This window comes from Leptidea sinapis, chromosome 15 (assembly GCF_905404315.1).
Source record: "Leptidea sinapis chromosome 15, ilLepSina1.1, whole genome shotgun sequence".
Taxonomy (NCBI): Eukaryota; Metazoa; Arthropoda; class Insecta; order Lepidoptera; family Pieridae; genus Leptidea; species Leptidea sinapis.
This window is the reverse complement of record NC_066279.1, coordinates 3325724-3339870: the sequence shown is the minus strand read 5'-3', so window position 1 is coordinate 3339870 and position 14147 is coordinate 3325724. Positions and strand designations below refer to the sequence as shown.

At 34.7% G+C, this 14147-nt stretch overlaps 2 protein-coding genes across 3 annotated transcripts in view; one reads left to right on the top strand and one right to left on the bottom strand.

Annotated features, from left to right (window-relative positions):
- LOC126968368 (protein qui-1) overlaps window positions 1–14147 on the top strand; it is a 127278-nt gene that overhangs the window by 81201 nt on the left and 31930 nt on the right. For both annotated transcript variants that reach the window (XM_050813353.1, XM_050813352.1), the window contains 3 exons: window positions 9911–10034; window positions 11349–11460; window positions 12221–12499. In XM_050813353.1, the coding sequence (XP_050669310.1) occupies window positions 9911–10034; window positions 11349–11460; window positions 12221–12499 (515 nt within the window). The remainder of the gene's footprint in view (window positions 1–9910; window positions 10035–11348; window positions 11461–12220; window positions 12500–14147) is intronic.
- LOC126968427 (uncharacterized) lies at window positions 6233–8436 on the bottom strand. Its single transcript, XM_050813459.1, has 2 exons — window positions 7502–8436; window positions 6233–7438 (listed from the first exon to the last, which is right to left on the bottom strand). Exon 1 carries the CDS (start codon window positions 8216–8218, stop codon window positions 7505–7507), a length of 714 nt encoding a protein of 237 aa, XP_050669416.1. The 5' UTR covers window positions 8219–8436; the 3' UTR covers window positions 6233–7438; window positions 7502–7504.

Here is a 14147-nt window from a genome sequence, read left to right as displayed (position 1 = left end):
ACTCTGCTACGTCGAGTTAGTAAGGCTTTTGTGGGGCGATGTAATTGCTTTTACAACAAGATCCCAGAAAATGTTTAAAACAAATGTATTACGAAATTTAAAAGAAATATTAATAAATTAAAAAAAAAATACATCAAAAACACAATTCAAAAACAATTGATATAATATGTACTGAGAAGTAAAAAAATATATTGCGGATTTTTATACAATCTAATTCTAGTTACGATTATTGTCATTTTTGGAATCGGTTTCCTCCCGCCGCGACCCGCTCTCGCCTCTCACCTCCTCACCACTCAAGCACATCACTCGCAATAGTTATCGAATTAGATATCGCAGTAGTAGTCATCTGAGTGCGCTAGCTCTGAATATACTCTAAAAGTACAAACCCCACTTTATGGCTGCATTTAGTGCTCGACCGACGGTCAGCGCTGACGTTGGTCGAGCGTAGCGCGTGCCATAGGCGCTGACTATATTGCGTTTAGTGCTCAGCTGACAGCAAACTTAATTAAAAAGCTCGTGTAAAATTAGGAAGAAAAATTATTTCAATTATAACCTCTTTAATATGTGCGTACTATTTACATAAACGATTACGGATGAAATGATGTTTACTAATTACCAATTATAGAGCAAAAATTAAGGAAAAAAAAATCATACAATATATTAAATATATTCGAAATTGCCAGAACATCAAGGACGACCGACGATACTTGTCAGCACGACGTAGCTCTACGCGTGTAGCAATTCACCAGCGCTGGACTGAACGCGTTCATATTATGTTTTCATAGTTTTAGCTACGCTCGACCGACGTCAGCACTGATCGTCGATCGAGCAGTAAATGCAGTCTGAAACTGTTATATGCCAGCGATTAGATCAAATGTTTATCCACCGTCAGAGAGCCTCTGTTTTTAGCGCGAAACGAAGTTATTATTTTTATACAAATATTTAACACTGTTGATGGCGAGTTTGTCACGATAAAACTTGTCATATATACATAGTTAATTATTATATAATGATTGCAATTTCTTGACATCACAGCGCAAATAATAAATCGGTACATTGACCTTACTTTCTTGCACTTTCATAAATCACACACATGTATGAACCTGAATTATCGCCATTGCTAATGCGTCTATTTCAACGAAATACTTAGAATATACTAGCGTAGAGACAACGTGACAGCCCGGTTACAGCAATAATAAAGTCGCTTCCCTGTTCTATCTTGTTGTATCTCCGTTAGAGATGTACTTCCCTCTCGCACGCTTTGTTCAACTACACGAAGACTAAAGTTTGCGCGTTTACCACTAAAAAAACCCCATTTGTCGTATCACCGCTCTTCGACAACACTTCCCTTGAAGCCTCACCTTGTATCGGAATACTAGGTCTCGAAATCTCGAGCGATTGCCAATTTCGCGGTCATCTAGAGGGCAAAGGCAAATTGGGCGTAAGTAATAGAGCACGGCAATACCTCAAGCCGGTCCACATTCTAGCGCTCTACAAAGCGCAGGTCTGGCCACATATGGAGTATTGCTGTCATCTCTGGTCTGGAGCACCCCAGTATCAGCTCATTCAGCACATTGAATTGTTGGAGATTCAGTGTTCTCTGAACGGGTTGCGTAGAGAAGTCGCTTCATAGTATGTCTTCTATCGCATTTATCACGGGGAGTGTTCCGGAGAAATTCTCCAGCTGCTTCCTACCGCCGAATTCCAACTTCGCACGACATACCACAAATTAGAATATCATCCCCAACATCCTGGATGTGTGATATTCTTCCGCAGTGCGGTTTTCAAGGAACTTTCTTCTACGTACGTACAGCTCCCTTGTGCGCTGTTTCCGGGATGATTCGACATGGGAACCTTAAAAAAATCGGGTACACCTTCCCTAAAGGACGGCAACGCTCGTGTGATGCCTCTGGTGTTGCAAGAGAATGTGGGCGGCGGTGATCACTTAAGAATAGGTTAAGTGACCCGTACGCTCGTTTGTCCTCCTTTTCCAAAAAAAAGATAACCTGCGGCGAAGCATTTTGTATTATTATAATAAAAAACAGGAGCTGTTAACACAGTCCTAGCGCACATATAATTTTTGGCACAGAAATATTTGACATTGGGTGAATAGGTTCTGTACCTTTTGAAAGGAATAATAGAAAAGATAAGGTTTATTGGCGATAAAATAATTGTAAATACCAACATGAAAACGGTTATTCGTATTTTTCACGAGAACGCAATCGTATTCGCCTTAAACATAAACGATTTTACAATTATCTGAATTGCGATATTGAAAATGACCTGATGAGCAAGATATTAAAATGTCGTTATCAAAAGTTCATGTAAATTAAATGATGTTAAAATATATTTCGTAATTTTTAAGTAAAATTAATTATGTTTTCGCGTATTCTTATTTTGATGAAACTATTTATTATAAGAAAGCCTCAATATTTGTTTATTAATGTTGTACATGCATAATAACATAAAAAAAAATTTCGAGAGTTAGTTATATTATTATTATTTTATGAAAATAAGAGACGAGACTAGCAGGACGTTCAGCTGATGGTAATTGATACGCCCTACCTATTACAATTGCGCTTGTCACCTTGAGACAAGATCTAAAGTCTCATTTGCCCAGTAATTTCACTAGCTGCGGCCCCCTTCAGACCGAAACACAGTACTGTTTACACATTAATGATTCACGACAGAAATAGGCGCCATTGTGGTACCCATATTCTAGACGGCTTGAAATGAAATGAAATGAAATGAAAATGAAATGAAATGAAATGAAATGAAATGAAATGAAATATATCTTTATTGCATACCACAAAATTATGAAACATAACAAAAATCGAGACTACAAAAAGCAATAGGCGGCCTTATCGCTTAAGAGCGATTTCTACCAGGCAACCTATAATGAATCAGTTATAGTTGAAAAGATAACAGAAGGTGGTGTTATCGATATGCATATAATTTAAACATACAGTAAATAATTCCAAGAAAAGAACTAGTATTGAAATTGTCACAGTAATAAATAATAATTATGGAGCGTTGTTTTGAAAGATTGGAGAGTTTGAGCCTTTCTGATTTCAGAGGGAAGAGAATTCCATAGGTTAACAGCTTGCACAGCAAATGAATTGTTGAAAAAGGAAGTTTTATGAACAGGTGTACAAAGCAAGAGATTATGAACAGACCGAAGATATAGTTGGTGAGAACTTAATGCTGAAAATTTTTCCTTGAGATATATAGGAGTTTTAGGATCAAATAGGACACGATAGAGATGTATAAGTATATGGAAATTTCTACGCAAGCGGATAGGGAGCCATTTGAGCTTTTTGCGAAATTCAGACACGTGGTCATACTTACGTAGTCCAAATATAAAACGAATACACATGTTCTGCAATCGTTCAAGCTTATCCAACTGGAGTTCGGTTAAGTCGACATATGAAATGTCAGCGTAGTCAAGAATGGACAGGAGAAGGGATTGAGCGAGTAAAGTTTTCGTGGGAATAGGAAGAAAATTTTGGAGTTTTTTTAATGAGTGAGAGGCAGCATAGAGCTTCCTACTAACTTCTTTTAATTGATGGTGCCAAGACAAATTCCGATCAATGAATACGCCCAAGCTCTTAACAGAGCAGCTAAAAGGAATAAGAGTTCCTCCTACAGAAATGGGAGGTAGATTACCCCACTCAATTTTATGGGTTAGTTGTGAGCTACCAACAATAATACATTGAGTTTTCGACGGATTCACTTTTAGTCCATGGGCAGTACTCCATTCCACGATTGTAGTTAAGTCTTTGTTAGTGTTTTTAATAGCTAAAGGCAGACCCTCGAGAGAAGATTGTGAGTATATCTGGAGATCGTCTGCATACATATGATACCAGGAAGTTAAATTTTTAGTTATAGAGTTAATAAAAATTGCAAAAAGAAGAGGAGATAGTACACCGCCTTGTGGAACTCCAGCGGAAAGGTTAGACCAGGTTGAAGTGTTATCATCAATCTTAGTCCTTTGCCGACGCCCACGTAAATAGCTTCGAAACCACCCTATCACTGTTGGAGATACGTTAATAGAACTCAACATGCTCAGCAAAATATCAAAGTCAACAGTGCAGAAGGCATTACTGAAGTCGAGTAGTGTAAGTATTGTGAGCTGTTGCTTATCCATGCCAGATCGGATATCATCGGTAATTTTTATAAGTGCAGTAGTCGTACTATGTCCTGGACGAAAACCAGATTGGAGAGGGTTAAGAACACTGTGCTTATTAATAAATATAGAGAATTGTTGATGGACTAAGCGTTCAAGAACCTTGGAAAGAAAAGGTAGTATAGATATGGGGCGATAGTCAGAAAGATTATGTGGTTTAGAAATTTTAGGTATTGGAATAACATTAGCGTCTTTCCAGGCTACAGGAAATTGGCCAGACGTTATAGAAAAATTAAGAATATGGAAGATTGTAGGAACTAGGATATCTATGATAGGAAGGATCATATTACGACTAATGCAATCACTACCAACGGCCTTAGATGTAACAGACAAAATGGTTTTTTTAACGTCAGAATCAGTGAAGGGAGAGAAGTTGAACGGTGGAAAGTCAGGGGTTGGGATTAAGGATAGGGATTTAAGCGTTTGAGCTTTAGTGTTATTGTCAAGAAAAGATGAATTTTGAGAGAAATGTTGATTAAGTTGTTCAATATTTAGATTATTGGAAACTGTATGTTGTTGCTTCCCAACTCCTAGCGTTCTTAGGAATTTCCAAACTTTACTGGTTTCACCGTTCTCAACAGACGAGTAGATATGGCGTCGCTGCGCGTCTCTGCACATTGTATTGCAACGATTCCTTAATCTTATATACTTTTCCCGGTTAAGATCAGAGTTATTATGCTTATAAATAGATTTAGCTCGATTTTTAGAAATTTGCAGTTTTTTAATATCATCAGTAAGCCAAGGAGCAGGTAAATGCTTTATCTTCACGGGTTTAACTGGCGCATGCTTATCATACAGCTGTATTAGCAAAGAATTAAAAATATCAACTTTATCGTTGATACTATTAGAATTAAAAATGACATCCCAATCAATAGTTTGTGCGTCTATAGAAAGACGTTGCATATCCATCCCAGAAAAATTCCGCTGCATCAGTATTTGGGGTTTACGTTTAGGGGGGCGTACTTTATAGGAGAGAAAAATGAGATCGTGGAAGGAAAAAGCATCCGCAGAGCATTGCCCATGCGAGTTTACATACTCGGGCTTAGAGACTATGATGAGGTCAAGAAGAGACGGAGTGGAGTGAGGAAAGAAGTGGGTGGCTGTAAGAGGAAGGATATGGAGATTGTAGGAATCAGTAACGGACAAAAGCTTTTTTGAACGATGGTCATCTTTAAGAAGACAGGTATTAAAATCACCCATCAAAATCAAGTGATCATATAGTGGTACAAATTTCTCGAGGATATGATCAAAGGAAGAGAAATAATCGACATTAAGTGAAGGACTGTAGAATACTCCAAGAAGGATTTTTGTATGTGAAAGGATAACTTCAACAAGAAGATACTCAACTTCATTCTGTGACATGGAATCACTAGAAGAACTTATGATTGAAAACGGAAGGTGAGATCGAAGATAGATTGCAACGCCGCCACCAACTCTACCCACACGGTCGTTGCGAAGGAGGTGGTAGCCTGGAAGGTAGTAAGAGGAAGAAGGGAGGCTGGGCTTAAGCCACGACTCAGAAATAAGTACGGCATGAACATTGCTAGAATCAAACGACGCCTGAAGGTCAAGATAATGTGCAGGAATGCTTTGTGCATTTAGGTGAACTATATTAAAGTTTTTCTGTGTGTCTGGGAAGTGATTACTGAGAGCAACGTCAATAGGAATATAAGATACACTTTGAAAACTTTCTTCACCACTAGAACCAGAAGAGACTATAGACTGAAAATCATCAAGGCTAGAGTTATGTGACATTTTGAATCTTGATAATATTTAAAAATTATCTACTGTTTATTACTACTTATACTATTACACAAAAAATAATCCTATATAAAATAATATCCAAAAGTATACCTGCAACGAGTTTCCTAAACTAAAAAATAATATACAAAAATAATTAAATTAAATTAAATTAAATGATTAACGAACCCACCCGCCAGTTGCAAGGAGAGATTAATTCACTTCTTAAAACAAACAATAATAAAAAATAAAAAAAAATAAATAAAAGATAAAGTAAAAACAATCAAAAATGAAAAAGTAACCCTTTTTTCCTTTTAGCAAAAATAAACTATTTATCTCAAAACCCTCAAAAAACATAGGTAGGTTTTAAATAGGTAACTTAGAGGACTAAAAACTAAGTGACTAAAGACAAAAAATTACAATAATAAAAATGAAGTACATATACAAATTAAAAGAATAAAAATAATATAAACTATATCTATGAAGCTGTTTTGAGATAGACTTGTAATTTTCACGTAAATTATTATAAAAAAGAAATAAAGATTGCGCGCCTCCATCTGAGTACTCCATTTTTATGCTGTACAAATTTTATTTACGGTGAAAACATGATGCAGTAATTAAAACATAATATTTTTAATACCTTGACCCATATTAAGGGTGAGAAAAAATAAATAATAAAATAATAAGCGGCGCTATCTTACAGCTTCAATAACTTAGCTTACTAATCATGTAATTCTATAATCTAATTCTAATAATCTATAAATGCCAGCGCAGTGATGACCAAAAGCCTTGTATCCAAAGCAGTTATTTAGTCTGCGGCTGGTATGTCAAATGTCACAGCTGTCATTAGATGACAGTTGTCACGTACATCTGCCAGTCACACAAGACACTACAGTCTACACAAATAACAATGGTAATTTAATAGGTACCTATTATGTAACAACTACAGTTTTCATTTTCTAGTATCAACAACGGAATTTGATTTATTACACTAAAACTACAGTTTATTAAATATATTATACACAGGAAAGAAATAGCATAGGCAATATAAATCTGATAATTATGTAGTATGACATTTATACTATGTAACAATTGAAAATGTTTGAAATATAAGCTGCATTTAGTAATATCAAATTATCAAATTTTATGGAAAATTGTTTATTTAAAATGTTTAATAAATAGCATTTAATAGTTATATGATGTTCCATTTTATTTTTGGTATTAAAAAACAGAACAGGATGTAAATGAATACTGCAGGCTTGTTACCAAACTATTAAACTATAACACAAATGTTACAATGTGGTGCATTACAAGTTAGGTATATGCATTCTTTATATATTATCTTAATTATCAACACAGGATGGTTATGAAATTTTGTAATAAGTTATAAATACTAAATAAAAAAAGGTTTAATTCATATACATAACATAAAGATTCATACTAGGATAGCTTAGGCTTTGTGGTAGTGACATAGGTAATTAGAAGTTACAAAAAGCTTACAGTTAACTAAACCTATGAATTGTACAAGTTATTTAAAGGTTACATTACCTTAAAATACTTACAGATTAATGATACCTATTACTTATTTTTGACCGTTCTTTTGGACCTGGAGGTGAGACTGGCAGTACCCTGAGTCAGAGGCTTAGATGTCTGTTTAGATGTCTGTGGTATGCTGTGTAGGTCAGCTTTCCACTCAGCTCGGTGATGTGAACCATCTGAGCCTATAATATGTATGCATCCATCCCTTGTCCAGCACTTGTTTATGCCGAATCTCTGCCTTGCCTCCATAAATAAGTTATGACGACTCTTTGTTAAAAACTCTGACACAGTTAAACCGCTGCCCTTAAATCCAGTTTTGGAGAACCAAACCTTATCCCGCAATGCTACATCCGCAAACTTTACCACTATAGGACGAGGTTTCTTTTCGGAAGGACGTCCTAAGCGATGGGATGACTTGATGGAAGCAACAGAGAATCCAGTCACACCAAGATGTTCCCCTACTACTTTACAAACACGTGAAGTAACATCTTCCGACTTATCTTCGCTGACTCCGTGCACTAGTAGCATTTTGCGCCTTCTACGCATCTCCAGACGATCAACCTCTATACCAAGGAACTCCACCTGTCTCTGCAAAGTATTCATGGCAGAGAGCACAAAGGTCCTGAAGCTGTTAAACTCTGCAGCCAGGGATGTGTTTGTAATGGGTCCATTATCTAGGCCCTGCTGGAACTCGCTCATCTTCTGTTCGAACATTTCAGCCATGGCGTTGAGCGAGTCTTTTAATGCATCCATGATGACTGGTGATACGTAGTGATCGGAACAAAGGGATATTAAAGAAGTGAACTTAATTGACTTTCACTAGGAGAATAAGTACTGTCTGGTGGGTACTATTTATCACATTTATCACACTTAACACTAAATCTACTAAAATAATAGTATAAAATTACTTTTTTTTTAATTTTAAGATGATTGAAAATACGGAGCTCTTTAAAAACAGTGTTAACTTTTTTCACACCTACCCTCGAAAAAAAGGTATATCGTTCTTGTGTAAAGGAGCCTCTCACTGGTATATAATATTATCCCACTATATCCCACTGGTATATGGTATATATTTTCACTACATCAATTACTTTTAGGTAAATATATTTCATAAAACAAGTCGATTATAAATAATTTTATTATTATAACTCAAAAATAATCTATAATAGGTATACAAAATGGCAGAAGTAAAAAATAACAACAAGCCTAGATTCGTTAGATTATTACATTATGTATACACTAGCTTACCCGACACACGCTTTTCTGTTAATAGAAACAAAATCATCATTTACATAATTTGTAAGAATTCGGGGATAATGTAGGCTAAAGCCATCGGAACTGTGTCATCAAAGTTAATGAGTTAAAAATAAAACAAAAACATATTTCTGAATGATTTTATAATATTATATAGTAATAAAATGATATGGATTTATATCGTTTTCTGTTGACCTATATACACAATAATTTCACCATACATTATTTTGTTATATTTCGAAGGGCTTATACAGCGTTATCGTCGAAAGCTCCCGGACGGCTTAAATTTTTCCGACACCTTCGACAAATATCGTTAATATATACAAAAATGTTTATAAACGTAACAAATTATTATTATACCTTATAACCTTCCTCGAGAACCACACTATCCATTAGTGGAAACAGCATGAATGTCGGTGCAGTAGTTTTTGAGTTTATCGCGAACAAACAGATGTCTGTCTGAGGACTTTGTTTTATAATATGTAGTGATATACTTATACGAGTATGTATGTAAGTTTAAACGAGTGATTCTTGTATACATGTCTTTAACATTTATTGACGTCAATTCAAGACATTACATAATTCTACCATCATCTTGTACATTTTTTTTATGAAAATAAGGGATCAGACGAGCAGGACGTTCAGTTGATGCTAATGTTACGCCTTGCCCATTACAATGCAGTGCCGCCCAGGATTCTTGAAAAACACATAAATTCTGAGTGGCACTACAATTGAGCTCGTCGCTTGATACGTAAGATGTGGTGTCTCATTTGCCCAGTCATTTCACTAGCTACGGCACCATTCAGACCGAAACACAGTAATATTTACAAATTACTGCTTCACAGAAGCAGAAATAGGCGCCGTTGTGGTACCCATAATCAAACCGGAATCCTGTCCAAAGGAGCCTCCCACATTTTTAAGGAATATTAAACTTAAGCTTGTTATCATAAAAAAGCAGTAAAAGTTTGTAAAAACAGAGTCGCTACAACCAACCCCCATTCAACAGCATGACTCATGGACTGTATTTTAAGGAAATTAGCGACCCGCCCCACGATGTCACCGCAATGCTATTTGAAGAAGCATGACGAAACTAGACACGGGAACTGACCCAAAAATAACATGAAAAACGTGTTTGTAAGTATAGCTATCGTATACGATTATATTGAAACAACAGAATATTTACTTTCACAGGTCACTCAGGAAGGATACTCTGTATGTGCGTAACTCGAGAGTCTCAATATTTACTCACTGGTTCCGAAGATACAAGTGTCATAGTGTGGGATCTACATACACTCGCTGTCAAGACAAAAATTCTGTAAGTGAACCTTTTTCTACACCTAACTAATTTATCTAATCTTGAACTGTATATAAATATCAAGGAATTTTCATCAGAAAATATTTTCAAACTTCGGAAACAACAAGATTATTGCGCTCCTTTTAATGAAATATACAATATTTAGTTATTAGTAGTCATCAAGTTAATGTTCTTTTCAACCAGGTAAACAGTTAAATGCTGTTTTAAGGATAAAAGAGAAGAAAATCATTATATCTAATTAAAAAAAAAAACAATAATAAAATTCACTTTAAAATTCCAACCCAAACTGAGAATCTAGGTATTTAATTTAGCGAATATTTTATATCTTAGGACATTGTCAAAATCAAACTGTGGAATAAATTTCTATCTTTCTTAATCTAAAGCTTTAAATCTATAATAATAATAATAATAATATTGACACACTTTTTACACAAATTATCTTGCCCCAAGTTAAGTTTAGCCTGTGTTATGGGTTACAAGGCAATGATATATTTAATACGATATACTTACTTAAACATACATAAAGTTTTATAAAAACATACATTTAAACATCCATGACTAAATAATCCATTTCTTTTCTAAATATTGAAGCGGAAATCTCCAGTGATGCCTATAGTGTTGCAATACAGTGAAACGAGCCTACGTCGTCTGTCCTCTTCCATAAAAAACCCGATTCAAAATCGTCAGTTTTTGTGACGTCGATAATTTTAATGTGTCCATTGGATTGCTTTTACCTTTTATTTAATATCGTTTAAGTCTTTGTTACTATTATTTCACCGTAAGGAACTTTCGGTTTGTGAGTCCGGATTGCTTAAAAGTAGATAAGCAGTTTAAAAATATTGGTGTTCTTAATACCATGTTAAAATAGAAAAGGAAAACATTGGCCTAAGGGCCCCAAGGGGCATCCCAACTGAGATTATTATCATGTCAATTTTTTTTTTTATGGAAAAGAGGACAAACGAGCGTACGGGTCACCTAGTGTTAATCACCACCGCCACATTATCTTGCAGCACCAGAGGAATAAGTAAGGTGTACACGCTTTTTTTCCGGAAACACCGCACAACAAAGTTCATTCCACAGCTTTGTAATACGTGGAAGAAAGCTCCTTGAAAACCGCATTGTGGAGGACCTAGACCACACATCTAGATGGTGGGAACGATATCCTAACTTGTGGCGTGTCGTGCGAAGGTGGAATTCGACGGCATGAATCAGGTGAAACAGCTCTTCGGAACACCCCGTGATAACTTAAGAAGACACACAAAAATCTATCTCTTTTAACTCTCTATAATTATGAATATTTTTCATTTTCGCTAGCGAACATATTGCACCAGTGTTGTGCGTGGCTGCAATTGTGAATAGATCACTCGTCATCAGTGGCGGTGAAGACAGTTCTGTTATTGTCACATCATTGGTTGATGGAGCCTTGGTAAGTACAACCTGAACTCGTAGCTGTTTCCATCTATAGTAATAAAATATTGGTTGCAATTTGTAGGCATGAGGTTAAGTCGAGGGCTTCAAAAGACTCGAGTTAATATTAAATTGCACTTGCTCCCAAGTGATACAAACTCACTAATATTATAATAAATAAATTTTATATAATCAACCGAAAAAAGGTGTTCTTGCACCACTAGGTCTCATAAAATGATAGCGTTATTAAAATGAAACGAGAATAGTCAAACTTTTGTAAACATGCTGTTAAAGATTTTTTTGTATTTAAAAATATTGTTGAAAATACAATGAGCTTCTATTCTATAATTTACCTACCCCTATTAGTCAAATTCCCGTTTGCACTAAAATTCTTAAAGCACTTACACAAATTTATTAGATATTAAGCCTTGTGTGACCCCACTTTAATATTATAAACTGACTGACAATGAAAATCAAGAGTAATACGAAACAACTGACCAACGTGCCGACTTTGTTTCTGCTATCGAAGGCTTAAAATAGGTTAATACAATGGTCCTAGCCACATTAACTTTATCGGAGAAATAATAAATATATTAGCACTATTATGAGATTGTTAATACCATTTTCAACAAACGTATATTAGCGATATTTATGTGATAACTTATTTTTTATTTTCTGATGAAGAAAGCAACTTACAAGTCCTTATACTTTGGGTCCCGTCTTAAATTGAAGTAAGTCATCAATATAAATTAAAATTAAAATAAAACTGTTCACATCAGGTAACAAAATTAGACCATCATCGAGGTCCGGTCACTTCGGTGAAGGTAATTCAAGATGGAGAGATTGTTGTCACTGGCTCTCAAGATGGCGCAGTCTGTAGTTGGAACGTGGATAACTTTACGCTGCTCAACACAGTAACTGCGGGAGTGCCAATACACTTAATGGACATCACTGAAGACAATGTGTTCCTCGTGACGTTGCAAGGAGAAAATGAATTGCACTTGAGAACTTTTATAACGGGGACCTATTTACATCCGTTGAAGCGTCATAAAGCAAAGGTAAGATTTGCAAAAAATTATAGCAAAATTTATGGACGATACGGGATTTGAACCCCTATAATTGCATATTAGGATTCGACTAGAGATGTCACTCTTTCAAATCTAGTGATATCCCTCACTTCCCTATAAAATTTAGTTCGTACAAACATTTATGGACAAAGGGGAATATAAAAAATTATAAATTGTAAAAGTAAGATTGTTTCATGTAATAATGCCGTTATTGACACACTTTTTATACAAATTATTCTCAAAGTTCTTGTTCAAATACTTGTAAATAAATTTTGGTTTCCTTAAAATTTTTGGTGTCTTCACTTATTATAAAGTTTTGGGGACTGAGCGGATCAATTTATTTTGGGTATTAATAATTTAATTTGTTTATCTGAGATGTACAATTTTTAAGTAATATCAGTTATCAAACAATACAATAAATTCATAAATAGGGAAATCAAAATAAACCCAAATTTAAGTAATAAAAGAGTAAGATCATAAATGAAATAGTTGAGTAAAGAATTAAGGGTTACAAAACTATGGAAATTATGCTGCAATCTATTACCAAAAATATCATTCAAAAATAAAATAAGAAATAAGTAAATTAATTTAAAAAGTAAGAATTTTATACAAAAATTGTAAAAAAATTGAAACATCTTTCTAATGCTTCGCTTAATTCTTTCAAAATTGCTTTAAATACGTCAAGCTCATTTAAGATTCGACTTTTTTTATTATGACTATATTCAACGGGGTCTTGCTATTTTTCAAAGAATAAATAGTTCATGTTTATATTTTAATTGCAATTAATGTTGTGTCTGAGAGACGTCAAATTGGAAAATCACAATAATCCTAAAAGTCCAATCACTAATGGTATGAACTGAAAATATTTATGTTGGCTTCCATTAAGTAAAGCATTCATTCACTATTCATTAATTATATATCGAACGAAGTTGCGCAAATATTTGTGAAAGCTGCTAGGTTTATTGAATTAACGTCGAATTGAAGGATGAAATGAAATGAACCAAAGAATGTAACACTGAGTTTTCCTTGATTAAAGGCAATACGGCTGCTTTTCTTTTTGTTTCGATTTTTTCTACAAACATGGATTTATATTATACTAGCTGACCTGACAGACGCTGTTCTTTCAATAGAGAAAAATTGATGTAAGTATTCGGCAATTATACTGACGAATCCAGATGAGTTAATTACAGCATATATTGCAGCAGTTATTATCTTTAAATATTTGGTGATGGCGTCAGTTTTTTTAATCTTTACAACTGAGCGGTATTACGTTACTAGCTGGGTCAAGTGGCTCACTTCATATTTTCGAAGGTTTGTAGCACGGTCATGTTTTTTCGTTCATTTTAAGCACTAAGAGCCACGAAAATGTAAATTGAAAATTTTACAAACGGAATGTTCGAGTGAATTTCAGGTTTGTTGATAATAATTGCTGCGATAATTGTCTGATGTCAAACAAACATCCTTTCTCTGTCTTATGCGTTAAATGCCACAGCTACTTCAAAAATGCCATAAGTATACAACTATTCTATGGATCAAAATTTTTTAAGCGTTAGATAAACAGTAAGTAAATTTTACTCTCTCGATAGTTATCTGTTGATTTATCTGAGGATTGAAAATTTGGCCCTTAAAATATACTAGC